The sequence below is a fragment of the Rhinatrema bivittatum genome, chromosome 8 (assembly GCF_901001135.1).
Source record: "Rhinatrema bivittatum chromosome 8, aRhiBiv1.1, whole genome shotgun sequence".
Taxonomy (NCBI): Eukaryota; Metazoa; Chordata; class Amphibia; order Gymnophiona; family Rhinatrematidae; genus Rhinatrema; species Rhinatrema bivittatum.
Genome location: NC_042622.1, coordinates 256,096,463 through 256,122,407, shown reverse-complemented (window position 1 = coordinate 256,122,407; position 25,945 = coordinate 256,096,463). Strand labels below are relative to the sequence as shown.

Genomic DNA, 25,945 nt, shown 5'->3' with positions numbered 1-25,945 from the left:
AGACACATGAAATGTGTTGTGGATACCCAATGAACGAGGTAGCTAGAGTTGATAAACAGCTCCCACCCTGCGGATGACTGGAAATGGTCCGATGTATTTCGGAGACAGATGGTGAGAGGGAAGTCTCAGACGAAAGTGTCGAGCACTCAGCCACACTTTCTGGCCAGGTTGAAAGAGTGGAGCGGGTCATCTATGGAGATCAGAAGTGCGCTTGGTGCATTCGGCAGCTTGTGAAAGTCGCTCTTTTACTCGGGTCCACACTTGGCGAATGGTTTGAGCCATGGCTTAAGCCGCTGGAGATGGAACCATCAGAGGAACAGGAAAAGATAGTTGGGGCTGCCTTCCAAAGACTACTGCAAATGGGGATGTGTCGGTGGCTGCCGCGACATGGGTACTGTGTGACAGCTCAGCCCAGGGGAGAAGATCCGACCAATTGTTTTGCTGGTCATTTACGTAAGAGCGTAGGAAAGTCTTCAAGGTCTGATTGGTCCTTTCGGCCTGCCCATTAGCCAGGGGATGGTAGGTCGACATATAACTCAGAGAGATGTCGAACATTCGATACAAGGAACGCCAATACTTGGCGGCAAACTGTGGTCCCTGATTGGATACAATCTCCTTGGGGAGTCCGTGGAGGCAAAAGAAATTCTTCAGGAAGAGCTTCGCCAGTTCTGGGGCTGAAGGAAAACCCGGCAAAGGGATAAAATGACCTATTTTTGAGAAGCGGTCGATGATGACCCAAATCACCGTGTTATTCTGGGAAGGAGGTAGATCAATAATAAAGTCCGTGAAATGCTGGACCAAAGCTCGGTCGGTGCTGGAATAGGCTGGAGCAAGCCCCAGGCTTCCTGTTGATGGCTTTTGCTGGGCACAAATGGGACATGAGTCCACGTAGTTTCGTGACTCTTGCACCATCGTAGGCCACCAGTAGTGCCTACTCAGCATTTCCAAGTCCTGGCACGACCAGGATGGCCTGCCAATTTAGAGTCGTGAGCCCATTTTAAGACGCATTCACGTAGCCGTCAGGGAACGAAGGTCTTCCCAACAGGGACTGTGGTAGTTGTAGCAAGGGAAATACAAACAGAGTCGATGATGAGCTAGGAACTTCCGGGACGTTCTCATGCTCGAATGATCTGGATAGAGCATCAGCGCGCAGGTTCTTGGAACCAGGAAGGAAGCACAGGTTGAAGTCGAATCTTTCGAAGAATAAAGGCCCCCCAGGCCTGACAGGGGTTCAGAAGATGAGCCTCTTTGAGATGTTCGAGGTTCTTGTGGTCAGTGAAGATGGTAAACGTATGTTGCGCCCCTTCTAACCAAGGGCGCCATTCTTGAAGCGCTAGTTTGACCGCAAGGAGTTCGCAGTCGCCCATGGTGTAACGTTGTTCAGTTGGGGAAAACTTATGAGAATAGAACGAGTAAGGAGTTAGCTTGCCCGTTGGGGAGTGTTGGCTCAGAACGGTTCTGGCACCGATTGCTGAAGCATCGACCTCCACAACAAAGGGACATTTGGGATCCGGATGAAAGAGACAAGGGCTGGAGCTGAAGGCTTCTTTAATCTTCTGGAAAACAGCAATTGCTTTGGGTGTCCAAATTCGGGTGTTGACCCCTTTCCTAGTCATAGCAGTGAGTGGGGCAACTATGGAAGAGTAATTTGCAATGAAGCTCCAGTAGTAATTGGTGAAGCCTAGAAAGCATTGCAACGCTCGAAGGCCTACTGGCTGAGGTCAGTTTTGTGTACAGATGGTTCTCTCTAAGACGTTGGAGAACGATATGGACGTGTTCACGGTGGGATTCTAAGTCCTTAGAGAAGATCAGAATGCCGTCGAGGTATACGACTACGAAATTGTACAGGAGGTCTCGGAAGATTTCATTCATGAGGCGTTGGAAGACGGCTGGAGCGTTACATAGCCCAAAAGGTATTACCACGTATTCGTAATGGCCGTCTCTGGTATTAAATGCCGTCTTCCAGATTTCATCAGGTTGGATGCGTACCAAATTGTACGCACCTCTCAGGTCCAGCTTGGAAAAGATTCATGCCCTGTCAAGGCGATCGAACAGTTCGCTAATGAGGGGTAGCGGGTATCGATCCTTACGAATTATTGCATTCAGGCCCCTGAAATCGATACAGGGACGTAGTCCACCGTCCTTTTTCTTCACAAAGAAGAACCCCGCTCCTGCGGGGGAATCAGATGGACGGATAAAGCCTCTCTCTAGATTCTCTTTAATATATTCCAACATAGCCTGAGTCTCAGGCTGGGACAATGGATAGGTTCTGCCTTTGGGAGGTGTTGTGCCTGGCAGAAGTTCAATAGGACAGTTGAATTTGCGTAATGGAGGCAAGGTGTCCACTTTCTGTTTAGAGAACACATCGCTGAAGTCAGAATACTGCGGAAGTAACCCTGGAAGGGTAACTGATTTCAAGACAGGCATCATGGGGGATACCGGGTGCAGACAAGTCTTTTGACACTTTGGACCCCACTGTACCAACTGCAGGGACTGCCTGTCGAACTGGGGGTCATGGATCTGGAGCTAGGATAACCCCAGGATTACCGGATGGTGAGCATTTTAGGACGTAGAAGGATGTGTCTTCCTCATGGAGGGTATCTACAGTGAGATGGATAGCCACTGTCTGGTGCATAATGAGACCTGGAAGATGTTCTCCCTGAATGGAGGCAATACGAAGATTCACCTCTAGGGGTTGGAGAGGTATCTTCAAGAGTTTGACGATGTCGTCCGTAATGAAACTACCGATCGCTCTGGTATCGATGAGAGCAGTGGTCGCAAAGGTGTGGGCTTTGATGCCCAGGGATACGGGATGAAAGTGTTGAGGGCCAGAAACGGTTGCGCCCAAGCTCGGGACCCCTGCCGGGCTTGGGCGTTGCAGTTTCCTGGACGAACAGGGCAAAACTGCAGACGATGTCCAGAAGTGCCACAGTAAAGGCAGAGCCCTTCCTTCCGCTGACGGAGATTTTTGGTCGGAGATAATCGCCCAAGATTCACCTCCATAGGTTCTGCCATGGAGGCAGGTGATGGTGCAGGAGTCTTCGCTGGAGTGCAAGGTGTACTTGCGTACAGGTGAAGGGCATGGGAGCCTTTACTTCTAGGTGTCTTTGCCGGAGGCGATGATCAATCCTCCCAGCAAGGGAGATCAAGTCTTCTAGAGACGTGAGAGTCTCACGGACGGAGAGCTCATCTTTCAGATCACAGTAGAGTCCATCTAGGAAGATGGCTTGCAGACAATCTTCTTGCCACCCAAGTTCTGTGGCCAAGGTCCGAAACTCCACGGTATACTAGGAGAGGGTCCTTGATCCTTGACAGAGGTGGCGTAAGCTATGACTAGAGATAGCCATACAACCTGGGTCTCCGAAGGTCTGCTCGAAGAGGGCAATGAAGTCAGACAGCTTGGAGAGGATGGGGTCAGAACATTTCCATAAGGGAGAGGCCCATGCCAGAGCCTTCCCTTTCAAACGAGACAGAATGAAGGCGATTTTAGTGATCTCCTTCAAAAACAACAATGGTTGTAGTGCAAACTGCATAAAGCCCTGGTTAAGGAAACCACGACAGGAGTGTGGATCCCCATTATATCTGGTGGGGTGCAGGAAGTGCCAGGGTTGCTTTGGGAAGCATTGTGGCTGAAAGGCCCACCGGGTTGGCCACTGCTGTATCTTGTAGCTGAGAGCGCAGTTCTTCAACTGAAGAGGCCAGTGTCTCTAAAGCTTGATGATGTTGCTTCACTGTGGTGGCCAGTCCTGGTAGGGCCCTGGAGGCGGGAGACTCTGCCGAGTCCATGGCCTTGGAAACCTGTTGCGCTCGGGGGGGACCCTTGTCCTGGGGCAGAGATGGAACACCTCCTGAAAGGGAACAGGAGTTAGCTGCCCCCAGGGGGTGGAGCACTGGAGGAGATGGAGGCTAGGAAGAGCTTCACCACTGGAAGCCCAAGGTCCCCCCGGGAGGAGCCTGTAGGGACCCGGGCCGCTTGGATTTAGGTGGGCCTTGCAGGATCTCCTAGGAGAATGAAAGTCCGGCGTGCCCACGGAGACAGGAGGAGCGCAATTGGGTTCAAAGGTGGCTGCTGGTTGGAACAGGGAGAACCAGAACCATGTTGGTGATGACAAGGCAAGGAACAGAGCCAAAATCTGGAGACTAGGTCAGACAGGCAAAGGTCAATGTCCAGAGGTCAGTCCGAGGAGTGGTCAGCAAAGCAGAGGTCAGGTACCGAAGTCAGATGAGGCCAAAGGCAAGCTGAAGTCTTGAGGCAGGCGGCAGGCAGGTCAGGAACAGGCTGTGGTCTTTGAGGCAGGTGGCAGGCAGACAAGCAGATCAGGAACAGGCTGTGGTCTATGAGGCAGGCAGCAGGCCAAGAACAGGCTGAGCTCAGTACCAGAAAGTCAGTCCGAGGGTACTACCTGGGTAGACAGACAGATGAACACAGGAACGAGCAGGATACAGGAACTAGGATGCAGGAACGAGTCAGGAACAGAACTGAAACAGAAGGATCCTGGAATGAGACTAGGAACAAGCAGGAACAGGTACAAGCACAGAGGCAATCTTAGAACAAACCGACCCGATTGCCAAGGCAAGGAAGCAGAAACAGGAACTTCCTTATATCGGGGAATCATTCAGGACGCGCCACGGAGCTAGTACCCGCCCTTGGCCCTACATGAGTCCGGGCAGTCCGCGCGTGCATATGGGCATGGTCAACATGGCCGAGGACGCCGAACCTCGGCGTGAGGCTTGACGCGCAGTGGAAGGCCCGGTGACTGCCGCTGTGGGATGCTGGGCCTAGCAGGACTGGCAACTACCGCGAGGGAAGTTGTCCCGGGACCCGCTGTGGAACCATGAAGGTGAGCAGGCCCGCGCAGGACGGCCACGGGCGGGGCAGGGCGCTTAACACTTCCCTTTCTTAGATGTGAAGTTTATTTCCCAAGGCAGGAGGCATATGACTGAATATGCCAACTTTGCAAACCTCATTTTCTTCCAACTATTTAAGAATCAGAGTCAGTGAAGCCTCTAACTCTGCACACTCAGAAGGCTCCAAAATATTTTTAAGAAAACTATGAAGGTCATATTTATAAATTTTCCTTTTAAACCAGAAGCATATAAGCTGCTAATGAAGCAACTTGGGAGCTGACTGCAGCATCTCTCTTCCTCCAGTTGTAGCTATTGTTCATCAAACATCCTCATGCTTAAATGGTGAATTATTTTTTATTTTTTTTTTACTACTCCTTAAAATAAAAATGTGCTTAAATAATTATTGTTTGAAGGCCATCAAGTTTGTTAACATGTGAAGGTCTAGGACTTTCAGCTGGCTGGAACAGCAGGAAATGTTGCAGGAACAAACCTCTCTCACAGTACAGCTAGCATACAGGTGACACCAGGAGCAAACCAGAAAGTGGTATATGGGACCTGTACCCTAATTCAATTTGTTAGTATTCCAAATGCTGCTGTCCTTGTTCTAGCTCATGAACGCCTGCACCTTTAAGGGGGCAGGTCCAAAAAAACACTGTTGCTGAGCTGACTATGTGGTAGCACAGAAAGGGCCATTGGACAGAGCAGGCACTAGCCAAGAAAAATCTTCATCTCTAGCAGTGACCCTACATAATTTTGGAAGGACTGAGTCTTGTGAGTATCTAGTGATGCCTCTGTGTGGCATGCTTACCTTTCTTGTTCTTTTCTTTGGTAACAACTGTCATGGACATGGTGGTGCAGGCCTGCAGCTCCCCGCCACTGGGCAGCCGGGAGACCTGCACAGAGCGGAAAATACTCTTGAGCGTGTACTTGGAGCCGGCATCTCGCTTCTCCCCATCCTTTTTCTTCTCCTGTGGCTGAGCCAGCCAGTAGTCTACCTGCAGGCCGATGGCATCCCCTCCTCCATAGGGATTGTTTGGATTGCTGAGATTAAAAACAGAAACAAAGCCATTTTTTGTCAGATCGAGCAGGCTCAGCCTTACAAGGAGCCTGGTGCTCCCTGTATACTGTTATTTCTGTACATCTCGGCAAATCTGAACAAAAACTAAGTTGTCCTGCAGATAACATTTGCACTAATGGCCTTGGCTGCAATGAATGACTTAGGAAAATTGCTCCTTATCTGCTAATTTTCGTTCCTGTAGTACCACAGATCAGTCCAGACTCCTGGGTTTTGCATCCCTGCCAGCAGATGGAGACAGAGAAAGTTTTACTAACACTGTACATAACCCTAGGGTGCCACCTGCAGTCCCTCAGTATTGACCTGTATCCAAGCCAAGATGATAAACCCACTAAAAACCTTAACAGCAAAAACTCCCCTCCCCCCCAATGAACAGGAGGATGGTGATGCTGTAATTAACTGGAATCTTTGTCCCAGAAACTAAGATAAACACCATGGAGACCAGCAACAACTCTGCATTAGAAATGAACCATCAGAATGAACAGCTGACGCTCCTCCCTCAATGGGCGGGTCTCTTGACTGATCTGTGGAACGTCAGGGATGAAAATTAGCAGGTAAGAACCAAATTTTTCTTTCCAATAGGTTCCCAGATCAGTCCAGACTCCTGGGATGTGCCTAAGCACCCCTAAACTGGGTGGGACCCAGAATGTCCCATTCACAGAGCACTCTCACAAAACCTCTGGGAGTCAAAGTCCAGACATCCAAGTGAAAATGTCAGGTGAAAGTGTGCAGCGACTACCAAGTCGCCACTCAAGAGGTTGCCTGAGAACATGCTGAGTGAGCCATAAACCCTTGGGCAGAGAAAGACCTTTAGAAATATAAATCGACTCGGTCGCCTCCTTCAGCCACTGTGCAAATATAGCCTGTGATGCTTTACGTCCTTTCATTGGACAACTCCTCAGTACAAAGAGGAAAACCGATCTATGGAAATCTTTAGCAGGCTTCAAAACACCTCAACAATGGATGCCTTAGAACCAAGAGGAGGAGGAATCCAAAACTGGCAAATCTCTAACTTTTACTGTTTGACTCAGATGGCTGTTTGACTGAGATGGCCGGCCAAAAACCTCTTTGTCCGAAAAGAAGGCACCGTGCATAACAATACTCCTGAATCTGAAATCTGTAGAAAGGGATCTTGCCACTACAAAGCTTGGAGCTCCAAGATTCTCCTGGCTGAACAAATAACTACCAGAAATCCCACTCTAGGAGACAAGTACTTTAACTTTGCCCTCCTCCATGGTTCAATCCTTTAAGACCCAGCTTACAATTCCAAGACTTACAGAACTTTAGAACCGGAAGATGATATTCTCATGTGCAGACAGAGGACACCCCTGGTCCGAAGACATTCCCAGACTGCTACCTGGACTCCCAGAGAGACACAGGGCAAGCCGTTGACAAGACTCTCCTGTGGAAAAAACAAAATAAGACACCATAGACTGAACAGGCTGCCCTCTGATAACAGCAGAATAGGACTTGAAGACCCTCCAAACTTTCACATATTGTCAAGGATGAGAAGGTTGCCTGGCCTGCAATAAGGTGGTTACAACCGCTATGGGATATCCCTTCCGACACAACCAACTCCTTTCAAAAGCTAGGCCGCAAGAGAAAAATGAGCTGCCTAAACCGAATATTGGCCCCTGACAGAGAAGATTCGACAGATGACTGAACCTCAGCAGACCGTGTATGGCCTTGATGAGAACTGCAAAGCTTGAATGACACGGCCACCTTAGAGTCACCAGACTCACATTGCCCGGATGAGTCTCTATTAACCGTTGGAAAAACAAAGAGGAATGCCTAGGAACCATGGTATCACCAGAGCAGCTATCGGCTGTAAAACAAGACGCCTTGGCCATCCAGCTGGTCACCATTAGGAGAATGAGATTTATCGCTGACTCCGACATTTCCATTCTCCTGGCTGTAGTTTCCTCCCTCCCCCCACTCACCAACTGAGGAAAAACCCACCTAAATATTATCCAAACTGGGGATGTGGAACAGCTCCATCCAGCCCAGGTGCTGCTCCACCTACTGGGCCCTTCTGGTCTTCCTCTCGGGTCTTGCCAGAGCCTTGATTCCTCCCTTTTGGTTGATTCAGATAAAGCATAACACACTGCTCTCATCTGTAATCAATTGATAGATAATGAAGCCTCTTTCTTTTCTGATCCTGACATACTGCTCCTCAGAGAGAGAAGCAGGCATCAGTGGCGAGTAGTTCCATGCCATGTTCCAGCTTGTTATGAGAAAGCCACCATGAAAGACTGTCTGAGGAGGGGAAGGGGAAAGCAGAGTTGCTTACCTGTAACAGGTGTTCTCCTAGGACAGCAGGATGTTAGTCTTCACAAATAGGTGACATCATCAGATGGAGCCCGTCACGGAAAACATTTGTCAAAGTTTCTAGAACTTTGACTGGCACACTGAACATGCCCGGCATGCTACTATCCACGCGGGGTCCCTCTTCAGTCTCATAACATAGAATTATCGAGCGAAAAAATAAAATAAAATGCAAGAGAACAAAACTGCGGGGTGGTGGGCGGGTTTCCTGAGGACTAATATCCTGCTGTTATAGGAGAACACCTGTTACAGGTAAGCGACTCTGCTTTCTCCTAGGACGAGCAGGATGGTAGTCCTCACAGATGGGTGAATACCATGCTACAGGCTGCTCCCAGTAAGGCTTATCACCAATAGGCATCGAACCACATGCACGGGCACAAACATAACTGCAGAGCTGTTGGTAACACAGGGAGGCAGCATGAACACAACAATGGGCCCTAGGCAGGGAGAGTTGGGTTTTTAAGCCTGGAAGAGGTTATGAAGGACTGACTGGCCGAAACTGCTGTCTTGTCGACCATCCTTGTCCACGCAGTAGTGAGCAGCAAACATGTGTAGAGAACTCCACATTGCGGCTCTGCAGATTTCAGCAATGGGGACCGCTAATAAGTGGGCCACCGATGCCACTATGGCTCTTACCAAGTGGGCCTTAATGCGGCCTCAAAGTTGAAGGTTCACCTGTGCATAGCAGAAGGAAATGCAATCTGCCAGCCAGTTGGACAGAGTTTGTTTGCCCACCTCAACACCCATTCTGTTTTTGTCAAAGGATATGAAGAGTTGCGTGGACTGCCTGTGGCCTGCAGTGCATTTGAGATACAAAGCCAAAGCCCTCTTACAACGGTATAGAGCTTGTTCACCTTGGTGAGAATGAGGTCTCAGGAAAAAGATGGACAGAATAATAGACTGGTTAAGATGAAAATCAGTCACCATCTTAGGCAGAAACTTAGGGTGAGTATGCAGGACCACCCTATCATGAAAGAACTTCGCCTGAAGCTTACTAACTCTGTGAGCTGAAGTGACTGCCACGAGGAAGAGAATCTTCCAGGTTAGGTACATCAGATCGCAGGAGTATATAGGCTCGAACGGGTCATGTATGGGCTGCACTAGCACCACATTAAGGTCCCAAGACACAACAGGAGGATGCATGGGGGCTTCATCTGAAGCAAGCCCCGCATAAATCACCCTACTATGGGCCGCACAGAGATGGGCGTACCACAAATACCTTGATGGTAAGTGCTGATGGCACTCAGGTGGACCCTGACCAAGTTGGTTTATAGGCCAGCCTCAGAGAGGTGCCACAGGTAGTTTAGCAACTGCGGCGTGGGGCTGGTGAATGGATCCAAGCCATGACCTCCACACCAGATGGAGAACCTCCTCCTCTTGAGCCTGTAAGACTTCCTGGTGGAAGGTTTTCTTGAAGCTACCAGTACCTGGGACACTTCGTCAGAGAGGTCGAGGGACTACAGGACTAGCCTCTCAACATCCAGGCCGTCAGAGCTAAATGATTTGGATAGCACAGTCTGCCCCGATAGCAAAATTGCTTACCTTGTAATAGGTGTTATCCCAGGACAGCAGGATGTAATCCTCACATATGGGTGACGTCAATGACAGAGCCCTATTGTGGGAAAAAACTTCTGTCAAAGTTTCTAGAAACTTTTGACTGGCTGCCTGAGGCTACTGAGCATGCCCGGCATGCCATGATATTCCCTGCCACAGGGATCTCACTTCAGTCTCTTATATAGCAATAAGCTTTAGCAAAAATAAAATAAGAAAAATATGTGTCCCAACTCCGCGGGGTGGCGGGTGGGTTTCGTGAGGACTACATCCTGCTGTCCTGGGATAACACCTATTACAAGGTAAGCAATTTTGCTTTATCCCAGGACAAGCAGGATGCTAGTCCTCACATATGGGTGATTAGCAAGCTAGAGGCTGAGTCATTTTGTATTGAGACAACAGTGGAGTATTGCTGTTGAAATGAGTCAGCCGAAGATCACAGCAGGTTGGTTGTAGAAGGAGTTGGGTTTAAACTGGAAACAAGTTCTTTAAGACAGATTGTCCATAGGCTGAATCTTGTCGTCCTTGTTTGTCCAAACAGTAATGAGCTGCAAAGGTGTGAAGAAAACTCCATGTTGCTGCTTTACATATGTCAATGATTGGCACTGAACGATAGTGTGCTACTGAAGTTGACATTGCTCTTACTGAGTGTGCCTTTACTCGCCCTTGGAGAGGAAGGCCCGCTTTTTCATAGCAAAACTGTATGCAATCTACTAGCCAATTGGATAGAGTATGTTTACCCACTGCTTTACCAGGTTTGTTTGGATCATAAGAAACAAAAATTGATTGGATTTCCTGTGGACTGCAGTGCGGTTTAAATAAAAGGATACAGCACGTTTACAGTCCAAGGTATGTAAGGCTGTTTCTCCCTGGTGAGAATGAGGCCTTGGAAAAAATGTGGGTAAAACTATGGATTGGTTCAAGTGGAATTCCGTAACTACCTTAGGAAGGAATTTTGGATGTGTACGGAGAACCACTCTATCATGCAGGAATTTTGTGTAGGGTTCGTACGTGACAAGTGCTTGTAACTCACTAACCCTTCTAGCTGAAGTAATAGCTATGAGGAAGATAGTCTTCCATGTGAGGAATTTTAAATCACAAGAATCTATGGGTTCGAAAGGAGAACGTATGAGTCTTGTTAGTACCAAATTCAGATCCCATTCTGTGACTGGTGGTCGAATTGGTGGTTTAAGATGAGTTAAACCTCTCATAAACCTGCTGATGAGAGGTTGTGTGGATATGGGTGCATCTCCAACCTTGTTATGGTAAGCTGAGATTGCACTTAAATGTACTCTTACAGATGACGTCTGGAGACCAGAGTCTGAAAGTAGGTATAAGTAGTCTAAGAGAGAGGTTATGGGGCAGGTGAAAGGGTCTATCTTCTTTTGTCTGCACCACATAGTAAATCTTTTCCATTTGGAAGAATAGTTCTTTCGTGTGGAAGGTTTACGTGAAGCTAGAAGCACTTGAGAGACATTGTTTGAAAGATTGAGTGGTTGTAAAATCAAGCTTTCAACATCCATGCTGTCAGGGATATGGATTGAAGGTTGGGATGGCGCAATTGACCCTGATCCTGAGTTATGAGAGTGGGAGTTACTCCCAGGCGAATGGGATCCCTGACTGAGAGGTCTAGAAGTGTGGGAAACCAGACTTATCGAGGCCAATATGGGGCTATGAGTATCATGGACCCCTTGTCCTGTTGTAGCTTCACTAGAGTTTTGGTTATTAGCGGTATCAGAGGATACGCGTATAGTAGGCCTGAGTTCCAAGTGTGAGCAAAGGCGTCCTTGGCTGGCTGGTTCTTCTGTCTGTGTAGAGAACAGACGTTGTCCACTTTGTGATTCAGAGGTGACGCAAAGAGGTCTATCGTCGGTTGTCCCCACCGTTGAAATATCCTGGTCGCTACTGAGGTATCCAGGGACCACTCGTGTGGTTGGAACTGACGACTGAGTCGATCTGCCACTACGTTGTGAATGCCTGCCAGATAAGAGGCCCAGAGGAATATTGAGTGATTCAGGGCCCAGGCCCAAATCTGTGTAGCCTCTTGACAAAGGAGATACGAGCCCGTACCTCCCTGTTTGTTGATGTACCACATGGCAACTGTGTTGTCCGTTTCATGAGAACAGTTTTGTGTGAAAGGCAGTCTTTGAATGCATGCAGCGCATAACGTATAGCTCAAAGTTCCAGAAAATTGATTTGGAATGTTGCTTCGAGTTTTGTCCAAGTCCCTTGAGTTTGGAGATTGTCTATGTGTGCTCCCCAACCAAAGGTGGATGCATCTTAGTTAATGTTATCTGTGGAACTGGTTGTTGGAAGGGTAGGCCCTTGCGCAAATTGTCCCTGTTTGCCCACCAAAGGAGAGAGGAACGTAGCTGGTGGGTTACTTGAATTGGATAATGTACTGGTTGAATGGCTTGAATCCATTGAGATCGCAATGTCCATTGGGTTACTCTCATGGCGAGTCTTGCCATAGGAGTGACATGAACTGTGGAGGCCATGTGGCCTAGTAAGGTTAGAAACTGATGAGCTGTTGCCTGTTTCTTTGAGCGAAGCGAGCTTGCCAACAGGGATAATGTCTCTGCTCGATCCTTGGGCAGAAAGGCTCTTGACAGGATAGTGTCCAAGTCTGCACCTATGAATTGAAGTTGGTGCGATGGTGTTAGGTGGGATTTTTGATAGTTTATGAGAAATCCCGTGGAGTGAAGGAGAGCAATTGTTTGATTGAGAGAAGTTAGAGCTCCTTGTTGAGATTGACTTCTGATGGGCCAGTCGTCTAGATTTATTTATTTATTTATTTATAGGTTTTTATATACCGATAGCCGTTTGCACATCGTATCGGTTTACAGATAACTAAAACTTTTTGACAGTGTCATTATACAGAACTTTTGGCACTGCCATTACATAGAACAGTAAACTTTGCATACAAGAAATAAACATCAACAAACAGTAACTGGGTAACTATTTAGATATGGAAATACATGGACACTTTCCTTGTGTAAGTGACCTGCAAGTACTGCTAGACACTTTGTGAATACTCTGGGAGCCGATGGAAGTCCGAATGGGAGGACTTTGTATTGTAGATGCTGATGACCTACCATGAAGCATAGGTATTTGTGATGAGGAGGAAATATTGGAATGTGAGCGTAAGCGTCTTGAAGATCCAGAGAGCAAAGCCAATCCCCTTTTTGTAGAAGTGGAAGCATGGTGCCTAGAGAAACCATCCTGAACTTTTCTTTTTTTAGAAATTTGTTGAGATTCCTGAGATCTAGGATGGGTCGTAGGCCTCCGGTTTTCTTTGGAATGAGGAAGTAACGGGAGTAGAATCCTCCGCCCTGCTGAGACCGGGGCACCGATTCTATAGCCCTCGCTTTCAGAAGAGTGGATAATTCCGTTTGTAAGTGAAGCAAATGAGCTTTGCTGAGATGGGAATGACAAGGTGGACAATCTGGAGGAATGGTTGTGAAATTGAGTTGATAACCTCTGTGTATAATTGAGAGGACCCATTGGTCTGATGTTATGGATGTTCAAGTGCTGTAGCACTTGGGTAGCGTGGTATAGGGATTGGAATAGGGGCTTTGCTCTCTGGACTTGACCTCAAAATCCAGTTGCAGGTCCCGTTTGGGAAGGAGGTTGAGGTTTGGGTGTTCTTTGGTGCCTCTGTTGTGGTCGCTGTTGAGCCCTCGGAGGCTGTGGCCTGGATGATGGAGGATAATATCTCCTTTGTCGATAAAATGGCCGTCTGGTGTCCCGTCTAGGAGGTCTGCGAGTAGCATGTGTATCATGCGGAAGAGAGGATAATTGCCTCAGAGTCTCCGTATGCTCACGTAGTTGGGATACTGCGTCCTGCACTTTAGTGCCAAAAAGACTATCACCCAGGCAAGGGAGGTCAACAAGTTTGTCTTGCACCTCTGGCCGTAAGTCAGATGCTTTGAGCCAAGCCCACCTCCGAGCAGTAACTCCTGAAGCAGCAATTCTTGAGGCCGTTTCGTAGGCATCATAAGCGGCTCTCACCTCATGCTTGCCGGTATCTAAACCTTTGGTAATAATATTCTGCGCTGCTTCTTGGTACTGCACAGGTAGGGATGGTATGAACTCTTCTATTTGCTTCCAGAGGTTTCTCTGGTGTTGTGTCATATAGAGATGGTATGCTGAAATCCTCGAAGAGAGCATGGCTCCTGATAGATTTTTCGACTCATTTGATCGAGGAATCGATTATCCTTCCCGGGAGGAATAGAGGAATGGGTCCAAGATCGCCTGGAACGCTTCTGTGCAGATTCTACGACCACCGAATGGTGGGGCAGCTGAGGCTTTTGGTAGCCTGGTGCAGCCTGCACGAGGTATGTAGCATCTATCCTTTTGTTTACTGCAGGAACAGTGCATGGATGTTCCCAGATGCGTTGCTGTAACTGCAGCAGAACTTCATGAATAGGGATGGCGAGAGTATGTTTGGGAGGATCAACAAACTGGAGTATTTCTAGAGTTTGTTGTCTGTCATCGGTATCTGTCTGCAGTTTGAATGGTATAGAATCTGCCATTTCTTGGATGAAGGTAGAAAATGAAAAATCCTCTGGCGGGGATTGTTTCTTAGCTTGAGGAGGTGAGGGATCAGACATGAATTCCTCTGATGAGAATTCTGATGAAGTATCTGACCAGGTATCTTACGCAGAAGGTTGTTCAATAGGTGTAGGCTTAGGAAGCTTAGAAACACCTGAGGGTCCAGGCCAAGTATGATCAGAGAATATATCATCTTGCTCCTCTTGTACTGGATTAGCAGGTAAGGAAGCTAACAGGTCTTCATACCTTTTGGTTAGTAACTTGTATAAATGCGACTGTGCACCCAAAGTGTCAGAAGAGACAGATGGATGTTTTGGCATCGTATGTTTCACTTTCATGGATGCCTTGAGTCTTGTTGTCGATGCCCTTTGAGAAGGGTATGGAGTAGGTGCCATCGTGTAAACCAATTTTGGTTGCAGGGGAGACGAGGCAGCCAAAGTCTACGTTTGAATAAAAGAAAATGTCGACAATTGGTCTGGAACCGAGGGCATCGATGAAATTGCGGCCACTTTAGTCGATGGAACTTGGAGATGTGATGAATAAATCAGAGGTAGCATCTCCGTAGACATCGGTGGCTTTGGCATCGAAGATTCCATCGATGGAATAGATATATCCATCGACATCGACGATGCTGGCAGAGTTTCCGGCATCGACATATCTGTCATCGGCGGAACAGCAGGCATCGGCATAATGGCTGGCATCGGTGCTTCCACCGGCATTGACTGAAGAGTTGGCATCGGCGATGACGCTGGTAACTGTGCCTGAAAAGTCTCGGTGACCATCCGTTTGATTAGACTTAGTAAGTCTGGCGGCGATGGTAAAACTTGGGCATTCGATGACGATGGCGATACCGAAGGAAGAGGCCCCGGAACCGAAGATGCGGAAGTCAGCGAGGGATTGGACAGCTTGTGCCGCTTCTTAGTCTGTTCCTCTGGGGGAGGGAGCGATGACGACACCGGGGATCAATGCCGTCAGTGTTTATGTTTAGGCCTCGATTCCACTGACCTGGTCGATGGTACTGGTGACGGAGCATCGCCCGATTCTTCTATTCTCCGTTTTTTAAAGAGGATTTTCTTAGTGACCCCCGTTGGTGATGACTTTGTCGAGGTAGACGGTGAAGGCAGTGATTTGAGATGAAAAAGCTGAAACATTTTCTCCTGTCTCAGCTTTCTGCCCTTCGGGGTCATTTCCTGACACTTCTCACATGAAGTAATTTCATGTTTCTCTCCCAAACAGATTACACATTCTATGTGAGGATCTGTTATAGACATGGTTCGGTTGCAAGTTGGACACTTTTTAAAACCTGAAGCCATGTCTGTGATCGACAGCCATCGATGAGGTGAGAGAAAGAGAAATCCTGAGTAAAGAAATTTTCCAAAATATTATTTTCTGTCACCGTCCGGTGAAGAATGAGTTTTAGTGAGACCCCAATGGGGAATTTTGAGAAAAAATATGATTTTTCCAGTCAGAATTAGTGAGAGATTCTCACAGGGCTCCTGTCTCTGCGATGCTGAGTGCAGCACGGAAAAAAGAAGACTGAAGTGAGACCCCTGTGGCAGGGAATATCATGGCATGCCGGGCATGCTCAGTAGCCTCAGGCAGCCAGTCAAAAGTTTCTAGAAACTTTGACAGAAGTTTTTTCCCGCAATAGGGCTCCGTCAGTGATGTCACCCATATGTGAGGACTAGCATCCTGCTTGTCCTGGGATAACCTGTGTGATCAGATTGGGGGAGATCCCCAGATGGATGGGCTCTCTGACCGACAGGTCCTGCAGGTCTGGAAACCAGACCTACCTTGGTCAATATGGGGCCACCAGGATCATGGTCCCCTTGTCCTGCTGGAGCTTCATGAGAATCTTTACCACCAGCAGAAGCGAAGGATACGCATACAGAAGACCCTTGTCCCAGTGGTGGGCAAAGGCGTCTGAGGCTGGCTTTCCATCGCTCCTGTACTGTTTGATTTTTGCTGTTGCGAAGGGAGGCAAAGATATCCACATCTGGGGTTCCCCATAGGCGGAAGATCCGGCCCGCTACCGAGGGGTCCAGTGACCACTCGTGTGGACTGATCACTCGACTCAGGTGGTCCACCACCACATTGTCTGTCCCTGCCGGGTAAATCGCTTATAAGAGCATGCCCTGGGTTAGGGCCCAGGAGCAAATCAGCACCACCTCCTGACAAAGGAGGAAGGAGCCTGGGCCTCCCTGTTTGTCAATGTACCACATTGCCACCTGATAGAACATTTGGATAAGAACAATTTTGTGGGACAAACGATCCCGAAACGCCCAGAGAGCGTAGCGGATTGCTTGGAGCTCCAGGAAGTTGATTTGGTAGCGAGCTTCCTGTTCCATCCATCGATCCTGTGTATAGAGGCTGTCCACATGTGCCCCCCAACCCAGCGTGGATGCTTCGGTGGGGAGCACAATCTGGTGTGGGGAAGTATGAAACGGAAGTCCCCGTTCCAGACTGGAGAGATTTTCCCATCCAGGACAGTGAAGCCTGAAGGGACTGTGTGACAGACACGTACATTGAGGTCCTGGGTTGCCTGCAACCACTAAGAGTGCAGGGTCCATTGAGGCCTGCGCATACACAAGCGGGCGAATGGGGTAAAGTGAACAGACGCAGCCATGTGACCCAGAAGACAGAACAACAAGCGAGTAGAAACCTGACGACTGTGGCAGACCAAACTCGCCAGTGATGCCAGGGCAAGCGCTTGGTCATGGGGCAGAAACACCTTGGCCTGAACTGTGTCCAGTCTGGCCAAAATAAAGCCCAGATGTGGGAATGGACTGAGATGGGACTTGGGGTAGTTAATGACAAATCCCAGAGATGGGCAGTTATGGTCAGGGAGTGAAGCGCCCTCTGCTAGGTGTTGCTTCTGATTAACCAATCGTCCAGATAGGGGAACACATGCACTCCCTGCCAGCGCAGGTGTGCCCCCACAACTGCCAGGCATTTGGTGAAGAACCATGGGGCAGAAAAGAGGCCAAAAGGCAACACATGGTACTGGAAATGCTCCTTTACCACTAGAAAGCGGAGATACTTCCTGTGGCTGGGGAAGATCTTGATATGGGTGTAGGTGTCCTTTAGGAGAGGGATCAGGGTGCCCAAAGAGTCCATTTTGAACTTTTCTCTTTGCAGAAACTTGTTCAAGGCCCTCATATCGAGAATAGGGTGCAGGCACCCTGTTTTCTTTGGTATCAGGAAGTACCGAGAGTAGAACCCTCAGCTCCACTGGTGGAGGGGGAAGGTTTTGATCGCCCCTGCCATTAGTAAGGCAGAGAGCTCTGAATTAAGTACTTCCTGTGGGAGAGTCCTCGGGGACATCCCTGAAGTTCAGCTGGTACCCTCAGTGAACGATAGCGAGATCCCACTGGTCCGACGTAATGCTAGGTGCCCGAGGGTATGGCAAACTTGCACATGATCCCTTGCCTGTAGTCAAAACCACGTAGCAGGGTTTTGCTGGGGGAGGGGGAGGGGGCTGGCTGAGGCCTGGGGGTTCACTGTTGACGAGAGTGACCCCAAGAGCTGGCATGTGATGTACGCGCCTGAGAGGCAGGAGGGTAGTACTTTCTCTGGTGGTAAAAGGACTTCCTGGAGCCCTTGCGCAAGGATTTCCTAATCGAGGATGGCGGGTCTGAGGTACCTGCTGAGAGGTCTTGCAGGGATTCATGGTGGTCTTTTAACTGGGTCACTGCATCCTTAACTTTATCACCGAAGAGATCCTCTCCCATGCAGGACAAGTTCGCCAGCTTCTCCTGGACCTCTGGTCAAAGGTCGAGACACGAAGCCAGGCCATTCTGCGGGCACCAATGCCCTTCTGCAGCCACCCTCGCTGCAGTTTCAAACACATCTTAGATGGACTGCAACTCATGTATTCCGGCCTCCAGGCCTTTCTGCACTATCACCAAGAAAGTGTCCTGCTGCTGTTGGGGCAGGCGCTTTGACAACTCCTGGACCTGTTTCCATAGGTTCCGATGGTATTGGATCATATACAGTTGGTAGAACGCGAAACGAGCAATGAGCATAGCGCCCTGAAAAACCTTCCTACCTATGTCAGCCAAAGCTCTGTGTTCCTGACCTGGTGGGGCAGGGGCATGGGTACGAGAACATTTGGCTTTCTTGAGGGCAGTCTCCACCATCACAGACTGGTGTGGAAGGTGTGGCCTCTCAAAGCCCAGGGCTTGCTGCACCAGATAAATGGTGTCCGCCTTCTGATTGACTGGAGGAAAGGACACAGGGTGTTCCCAAATCCTGAGGAGGAGTTCCTTGAAAATCTCATGGATTGGGACAGCCACTATCTCCTTTGGGTCATCAACAAACTGGAGGACATCCAGCGTTTTGGGCCGAGCGTCCTCTTCAATGAGGAGCTAGAACGAGATGGCCTCTGCCACAGTCCGGACGAAGCCCACAAAGGAGAGATCCTCAGAGGGAGGTTTACGCCTTTCCTCTGGCAGAGACGGCTCGGAAAAAAGGTCATCTGAGTGCTCCGAGGAAGACTCAGATGTGTCATCTTCCCAGGGATCATATGGGGGTTCCCCCTCGCTAAGGTCCCTTGGAGGCCAGCATGGAGGGCTCCTGCCCAAGCCTCTCTTGGTTTTGATATCGAGGGCATCAAGGAGGCTCGGTCCCGCAATCGGTGGGGAATGCCTTGGACACCCAGGTCTGATAGAAGATGGTGCCTCTTTCCCATGGGGTTGCTTTGGTGGCTGCTTGGCGGCCACCGATGCCACACCAATTCTGGAGCCATGCGCCAACGGCGACCAGTGACAGTGCTTGCAGGACTTCCCTCTGTGCTAGGTCCAAGTCTTTCCCTGGAGCCTAGAAAGGTGAAGATCTTGATGTTCTTGAGTGCGATGACACCGGAGATGGCCTATTTCTGGCTCCTCTCATGAGAAGAACCCACCGGAGGGGTAGAGAGGGACGGCATACCTAACGGCTCCTCTTGGCCTGTAGGTGTTGACGCCCCCGATGCCGGAGTAGATAGATCAGACTTTTTAGCAAAAAGCTTTTCCATCTTATCCAGCCAGGCACAATGGGGGTCACACAGATGGCACCCTTGGACATCATGCAACTTCCCCAGAGGATACAGACCTTGTGTGGATCAGTAATCAACATGGCCCGCAGGTACTGAGGGTATCAGCGAAAACCAGACAATGCCATGAAAAAAGCTGGCAAGCAATCGATGACCATCGGTCACCAAGAGGCGACTCATCGGGAATCGACCACACAAGGGAAAAATTTCAAACATCTACCGCACCGACTGAAGAAGAGGGACCCGGTGTTGAGAACATCGAAAAACAACCAGGAAAAAATGGTTGGAAAATAAACCCTGAAAATGTGCCTCCATCACCAATGTGTGAACGGGCAAGGCCTTTGCTGGACTCTGCAAACTATCCAAACCTATATTTGATGTGACTCCCAGTTGGACTTCACTTGACTGCCGGACATGCTCAGTGTGGCAGTCAAGGTTCTGGAAACTTTGACAAAAGTTTTTCATGCTGGGATTCATCTGAAGATGTCACCCATCTGCGAGGTCTACCATCCTACTTGTCCTAGGAGAAGATGAAAATCCCTCAATAATGGATTGCACTGGAAGGAAAGAGTTCTCAAAATGGGGTGCATATGTGCAAACACCCAGGGCACCAACTCCTATGATGTTGCCATCGAGCCCAGGACAGGACTTAACCTTGGGCATTGATAACTCTAAAAGGAATCAAATCTAAACCTGTAAAATCCTCTGTGAGAAACAGTCTCCCCTTCAGCATGTCAAACTGATCCCCCCCAGATACTCCAAAGTCTGAAAGGGGATAAGATGGCTCCAAAATTCACCAAGCTGATACTCCAGGGTCTGAGAGGGAACAAGATGGCTCTTTGCTAGATTCACCACCCATGATAGAGACACCCACCGATTCAGCACTGTCTGTACTGACTATCCTCAGAGGCCTCTAATCTTGCCCAAATGAGCTAATCGTTCAGAAATGTATGCACTAGCACACCATCTGTTTGCAAGGCCACTACTATTACCATCAACACCTTAGTGAATGTACACGAAGCTGTTCCCAGTGCAAATGCAAAGGCTGGAAACTGAAAATGTTCTCCCAATAGCATGAACCTCAGAAACCACTGGATCATGCTGATAGTTATAAGCAGATAAGCCTCTGTTAAACGTAAGGAAATCCAGAAGCTTCTCTGTATGTACCGCCGCAATGAATGATCACAGGGTCTCCATTTGAAACAGAAGAACCTTGAGGGTCAGTTCCACCTTCCTTAAACCCCAAAATTGGGCAAAACATTCTTTACTGAATGGCTCTCCAATCCTGATCCTCTTTCCACTCAAGGAACCAACCCAAAAGCTCCCTCCCCCCCCCCCGGATGCTGCAAACAGCTACTCGCTTGGTGAGAGGAATGCAAGGGGAAAGACTTAACTGTCTCATATTGGATGAGTAAATTCTACTGAGTAGCCGCCCAACATCACATCACACTTTGGGCCCACTGGTCCCTGGCAAAAGTGGATTAACCCTTGTGGCCCATTCCTCATAAAAGTGTGCCAAGCGCTCTCCGACAACGAAACCTGTCCTTGCTTCATCGCAAAGGCTCTGCACCACCTGCAACTATAGTGGGGCTATCTCGGGATGGCTTCTGCTCCCTCCTGAAAAGGCTGACCCCCAGGACTGCGTTCTGGTTGCGGATTGCCCTGCAGCCCCTAAGAACATTTAGATCGAAAAAAGCCTTTACTGCCCTGAAAATGTGCCTCCATCACCAACGTGCAATCGGGCAAGGCCTTTGCTGGACTCTGCAAACTATCCAAACCTATATTGGATTTGTCTCCCAGTTGGACTTCACATGTGAATCCATGACTCCAAGCACTCTAAGGACACGCAGAACAAGGCTCAGACCAAACCAGGATAATACAGAGAACCTTAAGTGGTAAACAAACCACGGCCTGACTGCCACAAAAAAGCTGGCTCTCCCAAGCCATTGCATCGCCAAACAGCACTTATAGGTGAAGAGCACCTCTGGGAAAAAACAGCAACCTGGTATGCCCACCAGGGCAGAATCCAGCCACTCTGTCCCTTAGGCCGAGCAAGAAGTGCCACACACCCCTACTGGAACCACCAGCTGGCTCAAGCACTCTCCAGAGTAGGGCATGCAGCAGAAAAACCAAGAAGGAACCTGCACAGGTCCCTGAAAAGGTGTCCGTCCAGAGCTGCCCCCTTAACATTCCTCTTGGGAAACAACCTGCCACACTCTGATCTCCTCATGGAGGAAAAAAACTGTAGGAGCAGCCAATTGCCAGAGACATGAAAATGACTCCTGGCCCACACCCCTCTGAACTTTAACTGAAGAGAGAGAGGCTGCGACCAAAAAATAAATTTATCACCTGTTGGTCCGCGGTGGCTTAGAGAGGAACCCAACGTGAAGGAATCCTCCTTTTACCAGCAATAATCAGAGGAGCTGAACCAGTATGATCCTGCTTTCTTGTCTATATTAGGGTCAAATACTACAGCGGGAACCTGTCACAGTCCTGTGGAACTTTCCCTCCTGTCCTCTGTGGTAGCACTATTGCGAAAGCGAGCAGCATGTGCTGAGAGCCCCCAGTCGCCAAGCACAGTGAGCCCACTGCTGGATACTGGGTGCCCTTAGCCTTACAATCTGACCAGCATCTCGTTGGATACAGGAAGTGACCCTTCTTTTATAGTTAAACATATAATATTGTCGAAGCTTCTAGACTTACGTGACTGCCCAAAGAACCATTTACAGAGTCACATCATGCTGTTGACATGACAACCTATCCCTGAACTGCCCTGACCAGTCTTCCCAGATGTGCCCATTTGCCCTCACACTCCAGATAATCCTTTGTTCTGCTAATTATCTTGTCCAGTGAGATTTCAACAGAATAGTGCCTGAAGCTCCCGTGTTGGTTTCTTCTTTGTGACCCAATGAATAGGCCTCCCCTTTCTGGTGCCAGGTTGTCGGCCTGCTCAGGGACATTCTGCAAGTCATCCTCAGAAAGTCACTCAGAGTTCATTCAGCTCAGGCAGGCTAAAGAATAGCAGAGGCGTCTGGGTATTTTCCTTCTCCATGTTGGTTGTCTGTTTAGGCATACTTCTCACCACCCTGCTCACTTTGATGCTGATGGCCTTCTCTCCTCACCAGAGAGCACACTGGCGTGGAAAATGCAGAGACTGCGCTGAGCGTGATAAACCATCATAGCAACCTGGGACTCCACCTCCCACCCCCAGCAGGAGCGCACATAAAACAGCAGCAAGAGTTTGCAAGCGGAAACACTCTCATTGGCGTGCTTGGACCGTCTGTCTGCAAGTGGAAGCGCATCCCCTTGGCTTCCTGTCCTTCCCCACTACTGCGGAATCGATAAATTTTTTTTTTTTGTGGAGCAGCACTTCTCACTACCGTTAAAATGATTGCTGTTCCCGCGCTCACCAGGAACAGCCTGGGCTCACCTTACTAAACGTTTTGTGGCAAAGTCTTCAAGTTAGCCCCGCCACAACAGACCTCTCCACCAGAGACACTTAGGGTATACCTAGGTGTCTCACAGGAGCAACCCACCACAGGTCTAGCAGTGCTCAGAAAGGTGCCATTGGCGCCATTATACATGTGCGCCGCAACACCCTGCCTCAGTCTGACTGACAGGGTTCCCCCAGTCACTGCCTGAAGCCGCCTGGCCTGCTGTGCTGTACCCAAAGGAGCTGCAGGAGCCTCGAAGATACAGCTCTAAGTTTGTCACCTTTATTTCTTCATCTTAATAATTCTTTAAAGTTTTTTTTTAAAACAAACTTTACTGCCCCAGACAAGGAATAAAAAAAAAAAGAATACTTTTTTTTAATGGTGGCAGAGCCGGCTGTTGGATCCATACAACTTAGCCAGGGAAGGAGATAACTGGACAACCAGCTGTCCCCAACCTCTAGAATTTTCGGGCACAAGCTACAATCAAGGGTCACCAACCCTCTGCTCGGCTGCCTCGACCAGGAAGGATGGCCCCACCAGGACCTGACAACCTCCTGGGAGGACCCTTCCAATATCTTCTCTCTTCCCTTTTTTTTTCCACTCCAGACTGCAGGATTTAACACCATCTACCATCTGCTGGAGACAGAGAAATACTGAGGGACTGCAGGTGGCACACTAGGTTATGTACAGAGTCAGTAAAATTGTCTGTCTCCATCTCCTGGCAGCAGGGCTGGCGGAAGCACTAGGCGAGCTAGCCTTGGGTCTAAGGCGCCAACCATTAGGGGGTGCTGCAGCTACTGCCGCCGCTTGCGAGCCAATGAGGCAGGGTGAGGCGGCAGAATTTTGAAGGGGCAAAAGTGCCCCCCCCCAGACTCACAAAAGCCCCTGGTGGTCCAATGGGGGGCCCGGGAGCGATCTGCTGCTGACCAAAATGGCGCCAGTGGCCTTTACCCCTACCATGTGACAGGGGATACTGGTGCCATTGCCAGCCCATGTCACATGGTAGGGGCAATGGATGACTGGTGCCATTTAAAGAAATGATGCGGGCTGTCCATTGCCCCTGCCATGTGACAAGGGCTGGCCAATGGCACCGGTAGCCCGTCACATGGTAGAGGCTAAAGGCCACAGGCGCCATTTTAGTTAGCGGCAGCTGACTGCCTGGGAGCAGCAGATCGCTCCCGGGCCCCCTGCTGGACGACTAGGTGTTTTCTTGAGTCTTGGGAGGGAGGAGGGGTTATTTTATTTAAATTTGGGTGGGCGGTGCAGGGGGATGGGGGAGCAGTGGCATATGGTCCCTACCCCTGGAGTCAGGGCTGTGGCCGGGGGTGGGGCAGGGGGCATGGGGCATCGCAAGGCAGAAGGTGTTTAGGGTGCCTAATCCCCTTGCACTGGCCCTGGCTGGCAGGCGTGCAAAACCCGGGAATCAGGGCTGATCTGGGTACCTACTACAATCACTGTTTTACTGCTTCCTTTCAGTAGTTACACATGGGCCGATTCAGTATGGTGCGCTCGGCCGAGCGCACCTTTAGCCCCGGTTTGGCCGCGCGTTTTCGGCGCGCTATTTTTACCCGTTATACAGTAAGGGGTAATAGCATGTCGAAAATGTGCGGCCAACCCCACCGAAACTAATAGCACCCGCAACATGCAAATGCATGTTGATGGGCCTATTAGTTATTCCCACGCGATACAGAAAGTAAACTGTGCAGCGAAGCAGAAATTAACGCCTGCCCAAAGGCAGAAGTTAATTTCAGACTGCACAGGGAAAGTGTACAGAAAAGCAGAAAAAACTGCTTTTCTGTACACCCTCCAACTTAATATCATAGAGATATTAAGTCGGAGGCCCCAAAATTTAAAAAAAAGTAAAAATTAAAAAAACAAAACAAAACATTTAAAATCTGCCCACGGCCCGCGGGTTGGAGAACCGATGCCAGTAAAATTGAGCGTCGGCTGTTAAACACGCTGACAGTCACCGCTTATGTCAAAAAGGAGGTGCTAGGGACACTAGCACATCCCTAGCACCTCTTTTTACCGCAGGCCCTCATTTAAATACTCGATCGCGCGCCCAGGAGAGTGGCCTGGGCGCGCGTCGGGAGAGCGGACGCTCGCCTCGGAGCGCTGGCTCTTCTGTGATTTTTACTGTATCAGCCCGACACTTGGTTGGATCCAGAGTGCTTGCTGCCAAGAGATGTATACCTGACAACAGCCAGCCCGCTAGTCATGGAAGGAGAAGAGGGAGGAGTGGCTGAGACATCCTTCACCACTCCTGAGGTTGATGGGGGTGATGTGGATGGGACAGCCAGGCTGACAGCAGGGACGTCATCTCCATCTCCTGTAGGTAAAGCAGAGGGGGCTGGTGAGCATTAAGGCTCTTCCCTGTGACTGAATAAATGTAAATATGAAAAGAAAGTAATTTACCTGCCGCTGCGGGAGACTGTTCAATGAGTCCCACTTTAACAACCTGGGAGGAAATATGACAGGCATTTATAACAGGGATTTCCATTCTTCACCCCACCTCCCAGCACTCTGCAATTAATGGCTGAAGGAGCCTATACAGTTCAGACTATTCATTTATTTGATACAATCTGAAGATAACTGACCCATGGTCACGTCTTATACTTCTACTTCTTTGACAACAGTAACACAGCACACTCCAGAGTAACAAAGTCTTTTTGAAAGAACAGAGGCCTCAGTGTAATAAGGTGTACCCAACTAGGCACTCATGTCAAATTACATGGTTGTGCGCACATTTTTGCGTTAACAATTTTACACCCAAAGGGGCATATTTCCAAAGGCTAAGGGCGTAACATATGCACGTAACCCGAGAAAATCTGCTCCTGCGCGCGCTGAGCCTAATTTGCATCGGCTTGGCGGCGCGCACAAGCCCCGGGACGTGCGTTTGTCCCGGGGCTTCGAAAAAGGGGCGTTCTGGGGGCGGGGAGCCGACCCGGGGGCGAGACTGAAGCCTCCGGAACAGCCGCCATGCCAGGGATGGTGAGCTAGCAGCCGGCAGGCGTAACTTCAACGGTAACGGTAGGGGGGGTTTAGATAGGGCTGGGGGCGGGTTAAACAGTGGAAGGTGGAGATGGGGCGGAAGGAAAGTTTCCTCCCAGGCCGCTCCGATTTCAG

General features: G+C 49.4%; 1 protein-coding gene across 2 annotated transcripts in view; it reads right to left on the bottom strand.

Moving 5' to 3' along the window:
• The window catches only part of PACS1 (phosphofurin acidic cluster sorting protein 1), a 478,069-nt gene that overhangs the window by 14,645 nt on the left and 437,479 nt on the right, over positions 1-25,945 (bottom strand). Inside the window, exons 20-22 of one of the 2 annotated variants that reach the window (XM_029614641.1) lie at positions 25,235-25,277; positions 25,013-25,148; positions 5,657-5,889 (exon numbers count right to left, since the gene is read on the bottom strand). In XM_029614641.1, coding sequence (XP_029470501.1) covers positions 5,657-5,889; positions 25,013-25,148; positions 25,235-25,277 — 412 coding nt within the window. Of the gene's footprint in view, positions 1-5,656; positions 5,890-25,012; positions 25,149-25,234; positions 25,278-25,945 lie in introns of those variants that run through there. The other variant, XR_003858449.1, reaches the window with a different exon arrangement.